Below are 22,429 nucleotides of genomic sequence, written 5' to 3' on the forward strand. Positions count from 1 at the left end.
TCGGGGAGTAGTAAGAGAGAGAGGTCCCAGACTTTGGACCACTTCCCATGGACTCTATCTCATGTGGTTTACTTGCGTGAGAGGTGCGGACAGCGGGAGTTATGATGGATCAAAGTTGTTGGCCGGGAGATTCCGGGCAAAAGTAAACACACACACACTGTAGACACATGAAATGCGGTCCATCCTTCATCTGTCGTCCCCCCCCCCTCCCCCCACACACACACACACACACACTATATCTTACCCACCTGATCTATTTTCACTCTAGGTAGTCAGTCCTCTCTCTTTCTCAGACGTCAGATATTATTCTCCTCTTCTGAAAGAACGATGAGGTTCTCGTTGAGTGAATCAACTCCGGCCTGACAGCTCAGCACCGCTGGCCCTCTGCTGTACAGCTGTGGCTTTTGGCATTACGTACAGCCAGAGATGTTGGCCAGCCTGAGCGTTGAGGATTTCCCTCTGTAGTTGTCTCTCTATCTATCCTACCCTTGCTATAGCCTTGGAGCTAGTTGTAGCCAGTCCAACCTGGTTTGGCTTACGATAGATACAGGTATATCGTAGCTTTGAGGCTGTTTTATTGTTTGTTTGTCTACCAGCCAGGACTGTCTTTTCACCTTGGAGCTAAACTCGCCTGTAATGGTCTACTCTGTAATGGCTGCTAGAGAAAAGCTGCTCGCGTGATTTACTACTCTCCCATTGTTCTCCTCAGCTTCAAAGCACGCCTTTGAGGTTTACCCCGAGACATTTCAGTGTTACACATCGCAAGCAAGTCACCTTGACATAGTCCTCACACGTAGTACTTCGTTTACAGAGTCTCTCTTTGGGTGCTTCATTAGTTGGCTATCCCTCCCTGATTCACAGGCACCATCAGTCAGTGTGGTGAGTGATTTTAAGATCATTTGAAAATAAATGACCCACTTGACCTGCATCATTGTATACACTACTCTCTCTCTCTCTCTCTCTCTCTCTCTCTCTCTCTCTCTCTCTCTCTCTCTCTCTCTCTCTCTCTCTCTCTCTCTCTCTCTCTCTCTCTCTCTCTCTCTCTCTCTCTCCTCCCACTCCCATATGGGTTTTGGGCCAGTGTTGTGTTCCTTACTGAGTGTTGTGTCTGGGCCCTTTGGAGCGTACAGTGAAACAGTAGATGCTGCCAGGCCGGGCCAAGTGGAGTTAGTGGTAGGGGCCCCAGCCTGGATCTCTTAATCAGTAACCCTCTGCCTCTGTAGTCTGTAGCTAGCACCCTAAACTCTGTAGCTGGCCCCGCCTGTTTAGTCACGGCCCCCGCCTGCCAGCCTCGGATTTCATTAACTATTGATGACCGACTGGGGTGGGGGGGTCCTTGACCTGAGAGCTTGTCTAGCTTGACCACACCAGCCCCCCTCACCCTACCCCGAGCTTTCTCCACTTTAAAGACTGGTGACCTCTTCTAATGGTTTAATGACGATGACTTAGGTTACTTTCAAAGCAGAGAGTAGGGTGGCCAAGTGAAAAACTGCACAGGGTTGCCATTGCCAGACAGTGGTTCTGGAGAGTGGCCGAGTGAAAACAGGCAAGGCGCAAACACACTTACAGGGTGGACTTTTACTCTATTACTAATGGGGAAGACTCTTGCATGCCTATTGGGCGATCTAGAGAGAGGGAGACAAATAGGGAGGGAGAAAAGCAAAAGGAGAGAGAGAGAGAGAGAGCAGTGAGCGTGTGTAATGTCATGGCAGCCGCACCGGCACGCATTCCCAATGTGTTTCCCATGAATTCCTGCCACGCACACAAACACACACACACACACGCACACGCACACCGTGCCAGCCACAACTCAGCTCTCCATTACGAGCAGGGTCCGACGAAAGAGCAGATGAGGAGGCTTAGGGAGCCCTGCTCTCCATCCCTCCCTTTTACCCTCATCTGACAGGGGCATGGGGGGAGGTTAGGGTCTTGGGAAGTACTGTGGCTCATCAGTTGAGACACTCGGAATGTAATTAGTTAAAAACCACTGGCTGTACATGACGTATTTCATGCAACCGTATGTGATCCACGTATCTTATGTAGCATGTGTTTTCCTCCCCGTGTAGAGTTCGTCAGACGACTCGTTTGGCTGTGGGAAGCATGAGGAGGGCTACCGTCTGGAGGTGACCAGTACCATGGCCAGACTAGACTACTTCAGCGGGCAGTTCAGCAACGTCCTGCTCACCTCCATTGCCGTGGCGACTGCACAGGAGCAGACCGTGGCCAGCCTGGGCACCGCAGACGGACGCCTCATACAGGTAGGGGGACAGGGGGCAAGAGGGAGCACTGGCAACGAGAGGGGAAGTGTAACACTTTACTTAAACAGCCTTACGAGAGTGGGAGCAGTGAGAGTGTGAAAATCACACACTCACTCAATGCAAAGGAGGCAGCATGAATGAGTCCTTTTAGTCCAAATAGTTCCTTACCCAAGAAAAAGGATGAGGAAGAAACCAAACCTAACTTTGAATTATTCATAAACAAAAAGTCAATTGAGCTCCTGAGTGTATACAGAAGGCTCAAACCTGCAAAACTGTCTGTTGGTGCCGTGGCCAGGCAGCACAGTCTCCCTTTCTTATTGTGCATGTAAATGGGGCAGGACGGTGGTAAGAGACCAGTGAAACCTGACGTTTTGGGAACACAAGGAGCCGAGACACAGGTGGCAGCCAGTACAGGGCCAGGTTAGGAAACACCACAGCTGGGAGGAGGGTGGCTTCCTTCCTATTTACTCAACACATGACCCCTGACCTTGCCTCGCCATGCTTCCACAAACCCTCCTGCTGCGTTCCGCCGTGTGTACCATCTGAGCGAACAAACCACGTCTGGTTTTGCCTATTAATGACAAGTACAGCTAATGGTGGATTTCACTTTCCCGCTTCCCATTTGTGTGTCTCGGCCCTCGGCGGCGGTCTCACTGTCTCCTAGAGAGGCAGGATTTACTCAGCAGATGGCTCAGTCTAGCCTGGTTCCAGATCAGCCAACATCCTGCCCATTTACATGCATAATGCATAACCGATCTTGGACCCGGCTAGGTTGAGTGAGGTCAGGTGGAAGTGGGAACGCTGACGGATAAGAGCTTTGGAGTGGTTGCTCTGTCTTGCATGTCCCTGTAAAAGGAAGCTCTGTTTGGCCTCAAACTCTGATGTTTTATGAGTACTTTCAGGAAATACTGTGTTGAAAAAAAGTCACGGAGGAACGATGGGAACGGGCGAAAAAGTCGACGACAGCTGCGCGGAAGCAGGGTCATGAGCCGAACTGCCCGTTAATGGCAAGCGCCCTGAGCTTCGATGACACGTTCCCTCGCACAGCATTTCTCTCTCTCTCTCTCTCTCTCTCTCTCTCTCTCTCTCTCTCTCTCTCTCTCTCTCTCTCTCTCTCTCTCTCTCTCTCTCTCTCTCTCTCTCTCTCTCTCTCTCTCTCTCTCTCTCTCTCTCTCTCCACCGAGTCCCCGCAGCTGTTGGCATGTTTTTTTTTTCTCACTCTTTTTTTTTGTTGTTGGTGAAATTTCTAACCTCATTGTCTCGGGATGGGGGTCTGGGAAGGAGAGAGCAGGAGACCAGCTGTCCTGAGAGAGGGATGCAGTCGACCTCAGGGGGACGGGGGGTGGGGGGACGGACGGGGGGGGGGACTTTAAGAGACGAGGTGAAGGTATGGAGAGATTGGTAGAATAGAAGAGTTGTGGCATGAGAGAGAAATATGGGACCGAGTGTAGAAAAAAGAGGGAGGGAGGGAGAGAGCTTGTAAGGTTGAACGATTGCTTCTCGCTTATTAGAATCCTAGGATTCAACTGCCTTTCTTTCTGTTTAGCCTTTGTTCCCAGGGGGAAATGCTCTTAGCACCAACGGAGAGAACAAAAGAGAGAGGGTAGGAGAAAGAAAGAGAACGATGTGCTGTGTTGTGCTGTGTCCCCGTGGTCCCTCCATTCTGGCTCAGGAAACCCTCTCCCTATGGTTCAATATCACTGTGAAAATAGCACAGTGGCTGTGTTTATAGGCTAACCCTGTCTAATACAATAAGCTCTAATTCCGACCACTATTACCTCTGGAGAAAGAGACTGGGCCATTCAGTCTTTGGTTGTAGCTGTAAGAGTGGAGCAGGAAATAATAGTGTCCCCTATGAGAAAGGAGACACGCCATTCATTGACTGGCTGAAGTCTCTCACAAAGAAGACATTGGTTTTCAGCTTCAGTGTATCAATGCTCCAAGGTGCCTTGTCAGCAAAGGACCTTGAAAACAGGCGTTAGTGTCCACGTCTGACTACCTGACATGACTTTAAGACTAAGAGGGTAGCAGCCCCCCTCATTCTCCTTACTGAAATGCAATGGTAATTTAAAGTGAGCACAGCTGACACGCACGTACACACCTTGCAGAGACACACACCTGGCGGAGGGCCATAGTCAATGAAGAGATAAGGGGGGATAGAAGGAGAGGAGGGAGTGGGTGAGTGGGTGATACAGTGGATGATTTAAAGTCAACCAGGACATAACCACACTCTATTACAGCCCACTGTTATGTTTCACCCCAACCCAACCGGTTCTGAGCTCCAAGCCAAGTTACTCCAGGTGTGCGCTGCACTGCATCTGTGTGTAGGAGTGTGTGTGTGTGTGTGTGTGTGTGTGTGTGTGTGTGTGTGTGTGTGTGTGTGTGTGTGTGTGTGTGTGTGTGTGTGTGTGTGTGTGTGTGTGTGTGTGTGTGTGTGTGTGTGTGTGTGTGTGTGTGTGTACAGGCGTGTGTGTATGTGTATGAATGCGTACCTACGTCGACGTGTGTGTGTGTGTGTGTGTGCGTGTGCGTGTGTGAATAAGACTTCTGAAACACCTCGCGACATGTCCATGTACAAGATGCTCTCTTGCTGCTCTTTCTGCCTTCGGGCAATGTCTTTTGTCCCTCCGTCTCACTGTAGCTCCCTCCACCTCCATGGTGGTTAAGCTCTAATCTGCCAATCTGTCATCTCACTCTCAATATAGCAGCATTATTACCCTCCACACAGTAGTGGGAGTGGCTCGCCGGGCCCCTACAATGCCAATGGGGGGAAAAAACACACACTTTGCATGTGACGTGAAACATCGTTCAGTGTTACTGTGTTAATAGTCCCTCACAACTAGATGACCTGGTCTGCACCACCAGATTCCATGGCGTTATCTCTTTGTTACCGTATTCCATTCTATTGCAACCTTCAGTCTTGTACGGCACCCGATTAGTAGAAACAGCAGAAGATTGACTCAGCACTGAAAGGTCCTACGAAATCACCATGCCCAAGTTCATGTCAGTTGTTTTTTTCTGGATCAAAAAGGCTTGGAAGGGGCCGTGGTAGGGCCTGTGGTAAGGGGCGCGGTCGGCCTGGCGGCCTGGCTGAATTTCAGATGACATTTTAGAGGTCGTTATCTTGGTGGTGTAGAGACATTTTTTGAATTTTAAGGCCAATTCCCTGCATTTTTACTCATTTCACCATGGAGCTGAGAGAAATGTTTACAGTTTGAAAGCTAATTTCCTGCAATTCTACACATTCTATTTATTCTCCCATGGAGCTGAGATCAATGTTTTCCACTTTTAAAGCTAATTCCCAGTATTTTGCCATGACTAATTCTGTGTTATTTTGCTCAAACATATTAACAAAGCCTATAATGCTAAATTCAATGTTTTGGTCATTGTCAATGTTCACTGACTGTCTAGCTTTTATTTCGGTGCCTGTTAGTTATCAAAGATTATATTATTTAAAGGCCCAGTTCAGTCAAAAACTAGACTTTGCAGTGTTTAAACAAATATATATTTCCACACTATGAGTTTGGAATAATATTGTGAAAGACCACCTGAAATGTCTGCCTGTTTTGATGGAATGGAGTTTTAGCCTGGGGACATCACCAGGTGGTAAATTAGTTAATTGACCAATAACAGATAGTTTTCAGTTTTCCCCTCCCCACTCAGACCACTCCCAGACAGTCCTATCAAAATTCTTGCTTTCAAAATTGCTCTTTGCTAAGAAGCTACGTTTGTTTATTTTTGACCATTTTAACTGACAACAATAACAGTACTTCAGTGTTACCCAGAAATTATTTGATATTGAGATAAAAACTGCTGCGTTGGACATCCAAAAATATATAGGTCCATTATCTTTTCGACATACTTTATATTTGGTTTTAGCTGTTTAAGTTTACACTGAAAGAGTTTCTCCCGAAATTCTACACTGTATGGACTTACGCAACCTGAAGAAACGCTTAGGCAGCCTGCCAAAGTACAACACCCCACAGTGCCTTTCTACATTATTATATTGCTTTATTAATAACTGAGGTATGTGTGGCATCTCCGGTAGACAGGGGTGTTTTTAAAATTATTAATAAATGGTTGAACTCTGTGTTTTACTGCGCTGGCCTGGCCTCCGTCTTCCCCAGGTGGTGGTCTCCCGTTCCAAACGCAGCACGCCCCACGTGGACTTCCGCCTGGATGACTCGCGCCCCGTGTCCCCCGAGGTGGCTCTCCTGTCCCCCCAGCGCCACGACGGCTCCCCCCAGCGCAGCCAGGACGGCTCACTCTTGTTGGTGACAGGAAATAAGGTGGGTAGTCAGTAGACACAGGAGAGGGAGTATCAAAAGACAACACACACACCCACACTCAAAGACACACACACACACACACACACGCACACTGTATCTACACACACACTCTTTATATTCATAACAGACATTCTTTCCATTGCTGGTTTGATGGAAACAACAGCCCCCTGGCACTAAGCCACAGTGTTCAACATTGACCAGAGCCAACAGATTGCTGGAATCAATGTCCTACAACAGTTCTGTCACGTTCGTTCGTAGAAACAGACCAAGGACGCAGCGTACGTTGAGTTCCACATATTTATTAAAGAAGTGAAACTTAGCAAAGACAAAAACAATTATAAACAATAAACTAACAACGAACCGCGACTACAGAGAATGCCAACGTGCAATAACTCAAAAACAATATCCCGTAAACACAGGTGAGAAAAACAGCTACTTAAATATGATCCCCAATTAGAGACAACGATTACCAGCTGCCTCTAATTGGGAATCATACACAAACACCAACATAGAAAAACAAACCTAGAACCCCACATAGAAATAATAAAACCCCCCAGTCACGCCCTGACCCACTCTACCATAGAAAATAAGTACTCTTTATGGTCAGCCAACAGTTGAAAATAAATGTTTTCCCCGTATGCCCACATTGATCAGAGAAATATTTTTTTTAAATTTAATTTAGATTTTTTTCATCACTGGCCTGAGTATAATACCTCATAATATGAAAGTGGAATTCTCTTCTTTTTTTTTTTTTAAAGTTTTTACAAATTAATTTTAAAAATGAGAAGCTGAAATGTCTTGAATTAGTACGTATCAACCGCTTTGTTATGACAAGCCTAAATATGTTCAGGAGTAAAACATTTCTTAACAAGTCACATAATAAGTAGCATGGACATCCGCCTATGTCGGGCCTTCCACATCTGCGCTTTTTGTTAGACCTTGAAATTCTGAAAATATTTATTCTTATGAAAATGTCTGTAGCTTCCGTATGGTTTAGCCTAGAAACGAGTATGACCCTACTGTGGAAAGGGTAGACTCTCACGAACACAATGTTCTCTGTTTTGGATGTAGTTTTGTGCCACCAAAAATAAGAGGTTAAATATTTGTCAAATAAAATGTATATTTCCTGAGCTTTCTTCTATCTCGTAGATATAAGACAGACACTTCAAAACCTTATTCTCTAATTGTTTAGTTTTTTAAAACTATTTGACTTTTTTGCCATTTATGAATTTGTTATTCGATGTGTTTCTATGGGCTATAGTTGTAAAGGACAAATAAAAATAATATTAATTGATACCTAAAGGAGTCCTACAATTCAAAATCAAATAGCTAAATGATCCATGGTAAGACCATCTTAAAACAATTCCATATGTTAGCCTAGTAGATATAAATAATGTACAATCCAGGTATGCAATGCTCTTAGAGACATCCACAAAGACTCACAGCTGTAATCGCTAACAAAGGTGATTCTAACATGTATTGATTTGCAACACTTGTCAAAAAACATGTTTTCACTTTGTATGTAGATAGATGAGGAAAAATATACTTAATCAATGTTGAATTCAGGCTGTAACACAACAAAATGTGGAATAAGTCAAGGGTATGAATACTTCCTGTACAGTATGATGTTTTTACAATGCATAAATATATAATATTATAATAGTAATGAAATATGGTATTTTAGCTTAGCAGATGCTTTTATCCAAAGTGTCATATAGTTATGTGATCAATGCAGGAATTAAACCCACAGCATTCTTATGTACAAAACAGACTTGTTTTTGTTTAGTCTGTATTCTGATTGGCTGTCGTGTGTACGCCCAGATCACCAAGGTCCCTCTGATTGGTCCTGGCTGTGAGCAACAGTGGATGTGTAGTTCCTGCCTGCTGGCGCCAGGTTTTATGGGATGTGGCTGGTGTGACGGCCGCTGCACCAGGGCAGCCCAGTGTCACCCAGCGTCCCTCTGGACCCAGGACTCCTGCCCTCCCATCATCACCACGGTAACTAGCCAGTTCAAGTTTTTAAAAAAAGCTTTGTTGTCCACAAGCACAACATTTCACAACACCCCCTATGTCACTCCCTCTGACCAAAACACTGGGACTATTGTTGTTGTTTTGATCTTTATTGCAATAATCCATACTGAGAGTGTCTACATAAACAAAGACAAGCTGCTAGTGACTAGTGTCATCTGAGGCGATACAGGTAACTGCCAAAATAAAGGAAACACCAACATAAAGTGTCTTAATAGGGCGTTGGGCACCACGAGTCAGAACAGCTTCAATGCACATTGGTACAGACTCTACAAGTGTCTGGAACTCTATTGGAGGGATGCAACACCATTCTTCCACAATAAATTCCATCATTTGGTGTTTTGTTGATGGTAGTAGAAAACGCTGTCTGAGGCGCCGCTTCAGAATCTCTAAGTGTTCAATTTGGTTGAGATCTGGTGACTGAGACAGCCTTGGCATATGGTTTACATGGTTTTCATGCTAATCAAACCATTCAGTGACCCTGTGGATGGGCGCATTGTCATCCTATGTGGGGCATAGCCATGGTAGCCAAAATAATGGCCAAAATAATGGCCTGCGCAGCGTTTTTAGACATGACCCTAAGCATTATGGGATGTTACTTGCTTAACTAACTCAGGAACCACACCTGTGTGGAAGCACCTACTTTCAATATACTTTGTATCCCTCATTTACTTTGTATCCCTCATTTACTTTGTATCCCTCATTTACTCCATTTTTAAAAATTATTTTGGCAGTTACCTGTAGCTAATTGTTCAGTATACTATATGCCATATACCCCTTTGGCAAGTATGGAAACAAAGCTCCCACCAGTAACCTGGATACACTACACAGTGACACAGTGGGATTTAGCTGTGAACAAGCTGGTCATGTTTTTACTGGAGAGCTTGTATTGCTTGCATTGTTGTCTAAAGGTTGTCTAAGGATAGTTTAAAGGTTGTCTGTCTGGTCGCTTGTCATTTCCAGTGTGTGGTTTCTACACTTGTTTTTGGATACTAGTTGTCTCTGCTAAAACCAGCACCTGGATCTAGAAGTACAGGGTTTCCACTTCCTTTGTTATCTGATTGTTTGGAGGTTGTTTTGAAGGATGTTTGAAGGTTGTCTTTGGGTTGTTGTTGTGTGTTTGTGTAGATCTCCCCAGCCAACGGCCCCCTGGGAGGGAGCACCAAGGTGACGGTGTGTGGGAGGAACTTTGGCTTCAACAAGACGGAGAGGTTTGACCACACGCTCATCAGCCTGGACGTGGCCGGAGCACCCTGCAAACTACTGAAACGAGAGAGCAACAGCAACAGGTGAGGGAGGACGGACTGGGATTGGGGTGTGTGTGTAGGCGGGGGGTAGTAGTGCATGCATCCTTGTGGATGAGTCAGTGGGTGGGTGGGGGGGGTTGTGTGTGTACTGTTTAATCATGCGTTGGGATAAGGGTGAGGGTAAACAGTTGAATGAAGAATGTTAAGGAAACGGCGCCATAGAATGAGACTCCAAGTGCCGGGGCGCATTCCCACATTGCATTGCATTCTGCTCATGACTTCACTAAGTGTTAAATTGGTGGGAGAATGGCTGCGTACAGAATTTCACTCTTTCCAATCCAAGAGGCCATGCCAGACAGCAACGTTTAACTCAAAAGCCCAAGTTACCAAACATCCCCCCCGCCTCTTATAGTCAACTCATTGTGTAGAAGATTGAACCCCCCAAAAGATGGCCTCTGTGCTTTTCAGCAGCGTAGTAAAGTCATCATCAAATTAGGTTAACTGCTTGCTTACCCCAACAAGAGTGAGCACACAGTGTTTGTTGTTGGTGTTCTTGTGCCTCTCTTGCGGGATAAATCCAGTTTTATTGAATTGTGTGTGTGTGTGTGTGTGTGTGTGTGTGTGTGTGTGTGTGTGTGTGTGTGTGTGTGTGTGTGTGTGTGTGTGTGTGTGTGTGTGTGTGTGTGTGTGTGTGTGTGTGTGTGTGTGTGTGTGTGTGTGTGTGTGTACACGTCTCTGTGTGTGTAGGTTGGTGTGTGTTCCGGCGTCTCCTGTGAACTCGTCTCTGGCTAGTAGTGTGGTGGAGGTCCACAGTGGCAAGGAGATGTCCCAAACACAGGGATTCACCTTTGTGGTAAGAACTGAATGCTGTCTCCACTCACAATCACAATATGAACACAGTAGACAGTAGTCATTAACCCTGGTCCCGGAGAGCTAAAAATGCAGGCGTTGGTTCTCTCTCTAGCTCTCCACGACTACAGTTGGTGCCCACTGTCATAGACACTGTAGGTACAGTATGTCAGATGGATGGACAGATTGATTACTTACAATAACTGACTGATTTCCATATGAACTGTAATTGTGGTTGTTGTCGGGTTTGAAGTGGCTTCGACTCCCCTCCTGTCTCGCTCATACAGAACCCAGTAATCAGGGAGATCTTCCCTGCATTCGGTCCTAAGTCAGGAGGCACCGTGCTCACCATCAGAGGCTCTTTCTTAGACAGTGGCAACACCAGACAGGTCACTGTGGGGAACGCAACCTGTGAGATCCTGAGGTGAGTGCATAATGTTTCTGCTTCGAGTAAAAATGCTTGCGTGTGTACATGCGGACGATATACACTGTATTTAACAGGTTTGGGTTATTCTCCAAATGTGAATAACTGTGTTGTGTGTGTGTGTACTCTCACTAATATGCCGACGTGTATTTGGTCTCTTTCTCCAGTGTGTCAGTTACCGTGCTGATGTGCAGGACCCCTCCCCAGTCGGCCCCGTCCCTCCAGGCGGTGTATGTGAGGGTGGACTCTGTGGTCCGAGAGGCCCCTGTACTCTTCGCCTACAACGAAGACCCTCTCATCTCCAGCATCCAGCCCACACGGTCCTTCATCAGGTACTTGATGGTAGTTTGCTAGTTCGTCCGTTGGTAAGGAGGGAGGCAGGCCGTAGAGCAACAGCAGGAGCAATACGGCGGTGTCGACAGAGGCAGCCAGGGAAAGAGATAAAGATATTATTATCCGTAGGAAGAGGTTCCATAGGATACAGGTGTCCGAGAAGGAATGAGAGATCGTAGGGTGGAGTTTATGAAAACAGAGAAGTCGCAGGGTGAGGGAACGAGTAGCAGTGTGTGGTATATAGAGGAGAAGAGAAAGTGAGAGAGACGGTCATAAAGGATAAGTGGGTGAAGAGGGACACATGAAATAAAAATCTATTTGGCTGCTGGTGGGCAAGGAGACCCCGAGCTCCGCTAAAACTATTGACAACTATGTGCCGTTTTCCAGGGATTGGCAAATCTAACACTCTGCGCCTTATTGTGACGTTTTATTGATAACGGCCAATGGGCACGCTAGTGACTAATCACTAACAGCCATTTTCTCCATGGAGATCACACTGTGTCTTTATTCATGGCTACTCTCTCTGCGTCCCCAATAGCGGAGGCAGCACTGTGGTGGCCCAGGGCTTCTACCTTCACTCGGCTTCCCCGCCTCAGATGGTGCTCATCCCCACAGCCCAGGACGGCAAGGTCTTCACCGTGGTGAGTGTCTTAACCTCTACTGAACTACGATTGAGGTTCAGCAAGACCTCTTTCCCGTTGAGTGTCTGTCCGTCTGTTGAGGCGACCGACCGGAGGACTTCCAGCCTGTGCAAAAAACAAAATATCCCCCCTTCAAACAAACCGCGTGGCTGTTATTGTCATTAAGCCCCCCTGAAGAGGAGAAAAGGGGTGAAATATTAGGGGAACAGTGCTAGATAGATTTGTACGAATGGATGGAGTGGAAATGGAAAATCTACGCTCCATATGAGATAGCGTCATCACCTCTGAGTCACACAGTAATGTTACAGTAGCTGACTTGGTTTATTATCTGGCTTCAATCTGCTCAATCTGGGTTGATTATCTTTCCCCCCGCCGCATCCCAAATAGCACCATCATCCCTATATAGTGCACTACTTTTGACCAAAACCCTACGGGACACAACCATGGTTTATTATGCACTACAAAGGGAATAGGGTGCCCTTTGGGACACAGCTGTGGGCCTCGAGCTCTTCAACAATCTGTGTTGATTCTCCTTCTTCTAAGAACGCTGCGGTGCGGATACACATGTATTCAGCCACTATCAAGGTTACCTCAGTTACCACAGCACGAGAGAAGCCCTGACCTGACTCTCTGTGTGTTCCACTTTTATAAGGAACCCTGATAACTAGATAGAAATGTAGGTTTCATTGTTTTTTAACGTTATCCTCTGTCTTGAAACAGACTGGTCCACCTTTAGTGTTGGGGGTTGGTGGTTGGCTGACTTGGACTTGGCCCACGTTGTGACATGTTGTCCCCAAATCAAATCAAACGTTATTGGTCACATACACATGGTTAGCAGATGTTATTAGTCCAATACACATGGTTAGCAGATGTTATTGGGCCAATACACATGGTTAGCAGATGTTATTGGGCCAATACACATGGTTAGCAGATGTTATTGGGCCAATACACATGGTTAGCAGATGTCATTGGTCACATACACATGGTTAGCAGATGTCATTGGTCACATACACATGGTTAACAGATGTTATTGATCACATACACATGGTTATCAGATGTCATTGGTCACATACACATGGTTAGCAGATGTTATTGGTCACATACACATGGTTAGCAGATGTTATTGGGCCAATACACATGGTTAGCAGATGTCATTGGTCACATACACATGGTTAGCAGATGTCATTGGTCACATACACATGGTTAGCAGATGTTATTGGTCACATACACATGGTTAGCAGATGTTATTGGGCCAATACACTTGGTTATCAGATGTCATTGGTCACATACACATGGTTAGCAGATGTTATTGGGCCAATACACATGGTTAGCAGATGTCATTGGTCACATACACATGGTTAGCAGATGTCATTGGTCACATACACATGGTTAGCAGATGTTATTGGTCACATACACATGGTTAGCAGATGTCATTGGTCACATACACATGGTTAGCAGATGTTATTGGTCACATACACATGGTTAGCAGATGTCATTGGTCACATACACATGGTTAGCAGATGTTATTGGTCACATACACATGGTTATCAGATGTCATTGGTCACATACACATGGTTAGCAGATGTTATTTGTCACATACACAGATGTCATTGGTCATATACACATGGTTAGCAGATGTCATTGGTCACATACACATGGTTAGCAGATGTTATTGCAAGTGTAGAGATATACTTATACTTCTTATACGACAGTGCAACAGAATGTAACAGGTAATACAGTATCTAACAATTCCACAACAAAACCTAAAACAGACACATTCTAGTAAATGAATGGGATGAGAATATATAAGTATAAAATATATAGAGGGCAGGTAGTTTGCCCCCGATGATGCGTTGTGCAGACCGTACCACCCAGTCCAGGACGCAGTTGCACAGGGTGGGGTCAAGACCCAGGGTCTCAAGCTTAATGATGAGTTTGGAGGGTACTATGGTGTTGAATACTGAGCTGTAGTCAATGAACAACATTCTTACATAGGTATTCCTCTTGTCCAGGTGGAATAGGGCAGTGTGATGGCGATTGCATCATCTGTGGACCTATTGGGGCTGTAAGCACATTTAAGTGGGTCTAGGATAACAGGTAGGGTGGAGGTTATATGATCCTGGACTAGTCTCTCAAAGCACTTCATGATGACAGAAGTGAGTGCTACAGGGCGATAGTCATTTTGTTCAGTTACCTTAGCTTTCTTGGGAACAGGAACAATGGTGGCCATCTTGAAGCATGTGGGGACAGCAGACTGGGATAGGAATTGATTGAATATGTCTGTAAACACACCAGCCAGCTGGTCTGCGCATGCTCTGAGGACGCGGCTAAGGATGCCGTCTGGGCCGGTAGCCTTGCGAGGGTTAGCACATTTAAATGTTTTACTCACGTCAGCCATGGAGAAGGAGAGCCCACAGTCTTTGGTAGTGGGCTGTGTTGGTGGCACTTTATTGTCCCCAAAGCATGCAAAGAAGTTGTTTAATTTGTCTGGGAGCAAGGCCTCAATGTTCGCGATGGGGCTGGTTTTCTTTTTGTAATCTGTGATTGTCTGTAGACCCTGCCACATACGTCTCGTGTTTGAGCCGTTGATTTGCGATTCCAGTTTGTCTCTACACTGATACTTAGCTTGTTTGATTGCCTTATGGAGGGAATAACTACACTGTTTGTATTTGGTCATGTTTCCAGTTGCCTTGCCTTGATTAAATGCGGTGGTACGTTCTTTCAGTTTTGCGTGAATGCTGCCATCAATCCACGGTTTCTGTTTAGGGAAGGTTTTAATAGTCACAGTAGGTACAACATCTCCTATACACTTCCTTATAAACTTGCTCACCGCATATATGTCAATGTTATTGTCTGAGGCTACCCGGAACAAACAGTATCCCAGTCCACTTGATCGAAGCAATCTTAAAGCGTGGAATCCGATTGGTCAGACCAGCGTTGGATAGACCTAAGCACCGGCGCTTCCTGTTTTAGTTTCTGCCTATAGGAGGGGAGCAACAAGATGGAGTCATGGTCAGATTTGCCAAAAGGAGGGTGGGGGGAGGGCCTTGTATGCATCGTGGAAGTTAGAGTAGCAGTGGTCAAGTGTGTTACTCGCTCGTGTACTGCAATCGATATGCTGATAGAATTGAAGTAGCCTTGTTCTCAGATTAGCTTAGTTAAAATCCCTAGCTACAATAAATGCATCCTTGGGATATATGGTTTCCAGTGTGCATAAAGATACCAAGAGAGCCTCTTGGTATCCGCTTGCTGGGGGATACACATGGCTGTGACAATAACCGAGGAGAGTTCACCTTGGGAGATAATACGGTCGGCATTTGATTGTGAGGAATTCTAGGTCAGGTGAACAAAAGGACTTGAGTTCTTGTATGTTGTTACAATTACACCATGAATCGTTAATCATGAAACATACACACCTTCCCATCTTCTTAACAGAGAGATGTTTGTTCCTGTCTGCGCGATGCACTGAATATCCCGTTGGTTGTACGGATTCCGACAGCATGTTCCCAGCTAGCCATGTCTCTGTGAAACAGAGTATGTTACACTCTCCCGGATATCTCTTTGGAAAGCAACTCTGGCCCTAATTTTTGTTGACTTTGTTAGCTAGGGACTGGACATTAGCAAGTAATATACTCAGAAGCGGTGGGTGGTGTGCGAGCATCCGAAGCCTAGAATACCGCTCCGGCACCCTCTCCTCCGAAAGCGTTGTTTTGGGTCGGCCTCTGGAATCAGTTCAAATGCCCTGGGAGGTGCAGACAAAGGATCTGCTTTGGGAAAGTCGTATTCCTGGTCGTAGTGCTGGTTGAGATGGTAAGTTGAAGTCTCTCTGATATCCAATAGTTCTTCCCGGCTGTATGTAAGAACACTTAAGGTTTTCTGGGCTAACAATGTAAGAAGTAATACATTAAAAAAACAAAATACTGCACAGTTTCCTAAGGACTTGAAGTGAAGCTTCCATCTTTATCGGCGCCATCTTGCCATCTCTATGAACCACAACAAATACGTTTTACACACAAGTGGCCTCTGATGTTATGTGGACAGGTAGTGCTTTGTTATGGTGTTATCTTTCAACCTTGATAGCAAGGCACACAGGTTTAGTCATGACTCCCTTAGGAGAAACGCACACTCAAGCAAAACACACACAAGCAAAACACACACATACACTGCTCTAACACTTTATCTCAAATCTCAACCAAACAAAATCCCTCTCTATCCCTCTCAACCCCCTCAATACCAGACCACTGTATCTGTATCAGCTAAGCTACAACCAACCCCCATCCCCTGACATCAAGCGCACGCAAGCACGCACACGCACACACACACACACCAGCTCGCCTTTCAGTTTCCCTTTCACTGACCCCCTCCTGGTGTGACCTGTGATGAGGTTGGTGCTCTACAGAGCCTCAGGGAGGGCTAGGGTCAGAAGAGACAACAGGAGAGGAGGGAGGGAGGGATGAGGAAGGAAAAAGGACACAGGTAGAAGGTGTCCTCATAATATATCAGTATCAATTCAACTACCAATAACATTGTTGTTGTACATTTATGATTTGAACGTTTCGATTTGGAGACTTTGAAAATGTTCCGTGGAATTTATTGTGCTTAGAATTTCTCAATAGACTTGAATAGAAATGGGATCAATCTTGGTACAACTATGGATCAAATAAGCGTGACTCAACGCATGCACTGAGTCTGTCCCTTTTCAAAACAATCAATCCCTTTTCAAAATGTCCTTTCCATTCCCAACCACTAATCTAATACCTAAACCCCCAGAGAAGACCGACTGGATGACAGTGCACCCACCAGGCAAGACAAGACAGGGACGTGTGCTGTGTTTAACAACACGGGGTATCGTTTCTAATGATTCAGTACCGGGGATAATGCTCTAGTCCCCGAATGCTCCAGCTGTTGCCTCTTAAATTCTTTACAGTAACCAGGATGAGATGAGGCCTTCTCTAGGAAGAGACGCTATGAGACACAGTATTATGTTGACCCACAACACGGGGTCGTCGGAGATAGAGAGGGAGATAGAGAGGGAGATAGAGAGGGAGATAGAGAGAGAGAGATCACTGTTTCCAAAGAGAACACCCCTGGATATATGAATGCCCGAGCAGTAATTTGAACGGGCTTGTCATCATCCACCACCACAGCAGCTCTGTGTTTGTTCAGTAGAGAAAAGGGAAAGAAGAAAATAAAACTTTGATCCGTGTACAATTTCATCTCCTGACTCTGGGTAGCCTGTCTGCACAGACCCCTAGCTGACTGTCAGCCCGTAAAAATATAGTAGGACTGCGGTTGAAATAGGAGTCCATAATATACTCCGCATATGCAGCATACTGTACACATACAGTACGCATGCTGACATGCACACGTGCACAGCCACACACTTGCTGGCACGTAGAGTACGAACACACGCACACTCGTGATCCTCCTTCCATAGATGTCATACCAGCAAGGTCTAGAAGGGAAGAAAAACAACTCTTCCATGGACCGACAATGAGATTTGGGGCCTCTGACAACAGCATGAGAGAAAGGAGACAGAGAAGAAAGAAAAAAAAATGTCCAAGCATCGACTTGATATCTGTTTCTCAGATCTGGAGTAAAGCCGAGGCTCAAGTAATCTCAGCTTTCCCACAAACATGAAAGGAATGTTTTTTTCTTCTTTCTTTTACGATCTGCAGGGAAAAGCTGGCATGGTCAGAAAGCCAAAGGAGCCGAGAAAAAAAAAAGAGGGATGGAGCAATAGATCTGAGTTAGTGTGAATTTTCACATTACTACGTCCAGGGCCCATTCACATCCAGTAAAGGGGGCCAGGGAGCAGAGTGAGATTGCCAAGGGGTTGGTGTGGAGAGGATGATGGGGAAGTGGCAGTTTTTGCAGTGGGACAGGGTTCGCTTTACTAGAGGATCCACTAGACTAGCCAGACACCTGTTGGTTGGTAAGGAATCATAATGTTCCATGTCAACACAGCGCAGGTCTGCCTTTCCCATCCCCTGTGTTATAATGCACTATACGTGTATCATATCATTGTAAATACACTACGGCGTTGTGTGTGTGCGCCTCATAGAAAGTGTTACCGTTCCATTAACCGGCCAGACACATGTTGGAGGAATTTATACATGGGGGTGCTCCATGTCAACTGAAGACCCGGTCTGGTCTGCCTTTCCCATCTCTTACCCTTTCAGCAGAATGGCCAAAGCCCAGCTTGAGGGGATGCCTGAGAGGGGCTTGTATGAGGCCTTCCGTTTCCACCTGGCAAGTTAAAGATATTTTTGTGACCCAATACGGCTACACTTGTCGGTGTTATCTTTCGATCTTAACTAACTATGTATGTACAGCGTGAGTCCTTAGCTTCTGGGTAACACTTAGTATCTTATAAGATCGCTTTGTTTGGCATTGTTAGCCCTTGGTCAGGATACTGAACACGTTCCAGAGAGTTTACAATTGTACAATTGCACTATGGTTGCTGTCTCCATCTTGGGAGTACAGGGTTGCCAGTTCAGTGATAATCAGAGCTAACTACCCACCTCTGCTGCTACAATATCAACTAACAAGTAATTGTATTCACAGTTGCTCCCCCCCAACCCACAGTCATTCAGATCAGTCTACCAACACAAGCGAGAGGAGACATTTATGAAACAATGAATCATTGCCATATAATGAGTAGTGGTTGACTGAGGTTTCCCCTAATTCACAGGATATTTGTCTAAACTCTCCAGGGGACCATTTTACCTTCTAGACCCCTTTAGTTGCTCCCTGTCGAGGGGCACACACACACACACACACACACACACACACACACGCCAGACTCAATTGTGATTGCTTGCGTTTTTCGATCATCAAGTGCAGGTTGTGTGTGAGTGAACAGGGCCCGTGTGCGTGTGTGTATGTGTGTGCCTGTGTGTGCGTGACTGCATGCGTACGTGCATTTGTGTGTGTGTGCATGCTAGCGTGTGTGTGTAAACAAGGCCTGCAGTGTGTGTGTGTGTGTGTGTGTGTGTGTGTGTGTGTGTGTGTGTGTGTGTGTGTGTGTGTGTGTGTGTGTGTGTGTGTGTGTGTGTGTGTGTGTGTGTGTGTGTGTGTGTGTGTGTGTGTGTGTAAACGAGGGCCTGCAGGGCCAGAGGGTGTGTGTGTTTGCACTCCATCTGCGTTATTGCTCAACACTGACTAGAGTTTGGAAGTCTGTCCAGGGGAACTGAACTGCTAACAGGAAGCTTCTGTAACACTTAAAACCAGCCCTGCTATTCCACCCATGGCTACTGTGATTAGCAACAATGATGCTCATGGGAATTGGAGTTCAATCACTAACGAGTCATTGAAAGGTTTATTAAAACACTTCCATGTTCCGGAAAAGTTGAGCGTGGAGCAAAATAGTCTGGCCACTGTACGTCTGCCTCTGCCCCTGCTTGCCCTTCGGGGTCAAGACCAGGTTACTGTAAATGCACGTTGTGACAACTGTACGATGTATTCCATGTGTACCCCGGTACCACTTGAAACTGCCGATGTAAAATGGGCTTTATGAATACATTTGATTGATTGATTGATATGTATTCCACTCCTGCCGTGATATGTAAAAACATGCCACCTAATGAAATGTTTTAGCAGAAAGGACATGTGACTGTGGTGCAGAAAGGCCACTAGAAACATGTGTTTGGGGTCCTTTCTGGGGCCATGGGTACTTTGGGCTTGATGTCTGTCTGTGTAGGACGTCTTTACTCAAGGACGTGTTTGCTTTAGTGGCCAACTAGATACATATACAATATCAATGGCCCCTAACCACGCGACAGACATTTACACTTGGCTGTCAACTCTGTGCAGAGTTAAACTGTTTTTTTTGTCCATGCCACAGCTGAGTGTGCACCAGGAGGCTTCGAAGTGTCTGCTGCCGGTGCACTTTCAGGAGGCCTTTGTTGAAAACACACAAAAAGTTCCATAAGGAACACCAGATTGCTATATATATAGGAAGCATGTTGACTGACTGACAAAAACTCCCTGCGACTCCATTATCACATGAAGAAACACTTCTAGAACTCGTCCGCACCACTTCCCAAATCTCCAGTTAGACGTGAAGAGCCGGAAATGACAACCATACCAGACATCTGGGCCAGTTTTTCTCCACGCTAGTTGTGCTAGAGGACCGAAGTGCCATGTTGATGCCGAGAGGGGAAAGAGGAGAGGACAGAAGAGATGCCGGAGGATACAGGGACGGCAGGTAGGCAAGTGGTTAGAGTGTTGGGCCAGTAATCAAAAGGTTGCTGGATTGAATCCCTGAGCTGACAAGGTAGAAATCTGTCGTTCTGCCCCTGAACAAGTTAACCCACTGTTCCCCGGTAGGCCGTCATTGTAAATAAGAATTTGTTATTAATTGACTTGCCTTGTTAAATGTAAAAACAATTGAAATACCTGAACTAACTTCCACCACTTTAGCTCTTAGACTGTGTCCCAAATGGCACCCTATTCCCTATGTAACCGGTGTGAAATGGTAAGCCAGGTGCACACTAATAGCGCTTTGATTGATGACTTCACTTGCTCTGAGACGTTGAAGTAGTTGTTTCCGTGGCTTTTGTGGAGCGATAGGTGACAGTGCTTTGAGGGTGACTGTTGTCAATGTGTGAAGAGGGTCCCTGGTTCGAGCCCAGGTAGGGTTGAGGAGAGGGACGGAAGCTATACTGTTACATGATGCTGTTGACCCGGATCACTGGTTGCTGCGGAAAAGGAGGAGGTCAAAAGGGGGGTGAGTGTAACCGGTGTGAAATGGCTAGCTACTTAGCGGGGTGTGTGCTAATAGTGTTTGGTGACATAACTTGCTTTGAGACCTTGAAGTAGTTGTTTCCGTTGCTCTGCAAGGGCCGCGGCTTTTGTGGAGCAATGGGTAACGGTGCTTCGAGCGTGACTGTTGTCAATGTGTGCAGAGGGTCCCTGGTTCGAGCCCAGATAGGGGCGAGGAGAGGGACGGAAAGCAGAACTGTTACACCTATATAGTGCACTATGGGCCCTGGTAAAATGTAGTGCACTACAGTAGATAGGGAATAGGGTTTCATTTGGGACTTTATTCTTCTGTTCTGGATGAGGGCCTTTGTTTCACTCTTACTAGAACGCAGGCCCTTCTTTTCTCTCTGTTTACCATTATGTCAGACTAGAAAAGATGGAGGATGCATTAGCAGAGAAGTGAATGTATCTAGGGTAGTGGTACCCTTACAAAATAACATGTGAGAAGAAACACATCTGGTTTTCGGACCTGTTTATTTTTAACATGTTTATTTTTCATCTTCGTCTGGTCTCCCATCCCATCCCTGCTTAGCTTCAGAGGCTTCAGAGGCAAACTAGCAGTGGGATGCAGGGTGCTACAGTATGTTGCTTGAATAAATGTTCCAAAAAGGCAGCGAAAGCAAAGGCCAGGCGAACATAACCGAAGATAGGGAAAACTGCAGGAAAGAGGGAGGCGTTTTATTTATCAGAAATGTTTCACAAAAAAAACATTTTGAAATTATTTCCTTGCAATATTTGGTTTTGCAATCAATACTTTTGGGGTTATGTTTGGCTTTCAATATCATTATTAGTCTTTTTGTTTGCCATACTAACAATTTTGTTCTCGACGTCAGATGTTTTTCTTGATAATTATGGCACAAAAGTACCTCACTCACTAGAGGATTACATCACATAATAAAACACTATTACTCTCTTACACCATTATTCCCTGCCACAGTTTCAGTAAAGAGCTGAGGGATGGGGATGGGGCTGGAGAAATGCAAACCCCTCTCAAATCTATAGACAACGCTGGATGCAAGGACTGACCATCCATGATATCAAAATGATAGTTTTAACCATGTGTTTAGTGGTTGTTCCTATTTACTTTCTTTACAAACATTGGGGTAAAACAAGATTATATTTGGGGTTCTGATGGGGTACGACAGTTGAATGAAGCTCATGAGACATTTATACGGTACATTCTTCAATAATAAACACATATCATTCATTTACACCTTTTTAACAGGCAGTGGCCTTCATACAGCAGAACTACAGTATGTCGCCCTTTGAACGTAATCCATTAACATTATTTCAACCCCACATTTGAATCTGAAATTCCACAATGTGAAAGTAAAATGTTTTACAGTTAAACTGCTAATTTCATGTTCACGTGATTGTTTTTCACATGTTAAACTTGCAATTCGACATGTTTAAATGAGATTTTCACATGTGGAGTTTTCTTAAATGTGAAATGGCAAATGTGATTTTCACATGTCAAAGTTTTTAACACGTGAAACTGGTAATTGCACACATGACAATGCAAAAAAAAACACGTTGTTCTCCTCACATGTGAAAAGGTGGTGTGAACGCAAAATGTATACATGTGAAAATTATA

The 22,429-nt window shown here is 45.4% G+C and overlaps 1 protein-coding gene across 1 annotated transcript in view; it reads left to right on the forward strand.

Moving 5' to 3' along the window:
* Positions 1 to 22,429, forward strand: part of LOC118400969 (hepatocyte growth factor receptor-like) — a 73,089-nt gene that overhangs the window by 22,962 nt on the left and 27,698 nt on the right. The window contains exons 3-10 of the mRNA XM_035798029.2: positions 2,067 to 2,258; positions 6,386 to 6,547; positions 8,369 to 8,545; positions 9,704 to 9,864; positions 10,570 to 10,675; positions 10,959 to 11,095; positions 11,263 to 11,427; positions 11,967 to 12,069. Of these exons, the coding sequence (XP_035653922.2) occupies positions 2,067 to 2,258; positions 6,386 to 6,547; positions 8,369 to 8,545; positions 9,704 to 9,864; positions 10,570 to 10,675; positions 10,959 to 11,095; positions 11,263 to 11,427; positions 11,967 to 12,069 (1,203 nt within the window). The remainder of the gene's footprint in view (positions 1 to 2,066; positions 2,259 to 6,385; positions 6,548 to 8,368; positions 8,546 to 9,703; positions 9,865 to 10,569; positions 10,676 to 10,958; positions 11,096 to 11,262; positions 11,428 to 11,966; positions 12,070 to 22,429) is intronic.

Source organism: Oncorhynchus keta, chromosome 22 (genome assembly GCF_023373465.1).
Source record: "Oncorhynchus keta strain PuntledgeMale-10-30-2019 chromosome 22, Oket_V2, whole genome shotgun sequence".
Taxonomy (NCBI): domain Eukaryota; kingdom Metazoa; phylum Chordata; class Actinopteri; order Salmoniformes; family Salmonidae; genus Oncorhynchus; species Oncorhynchus keta.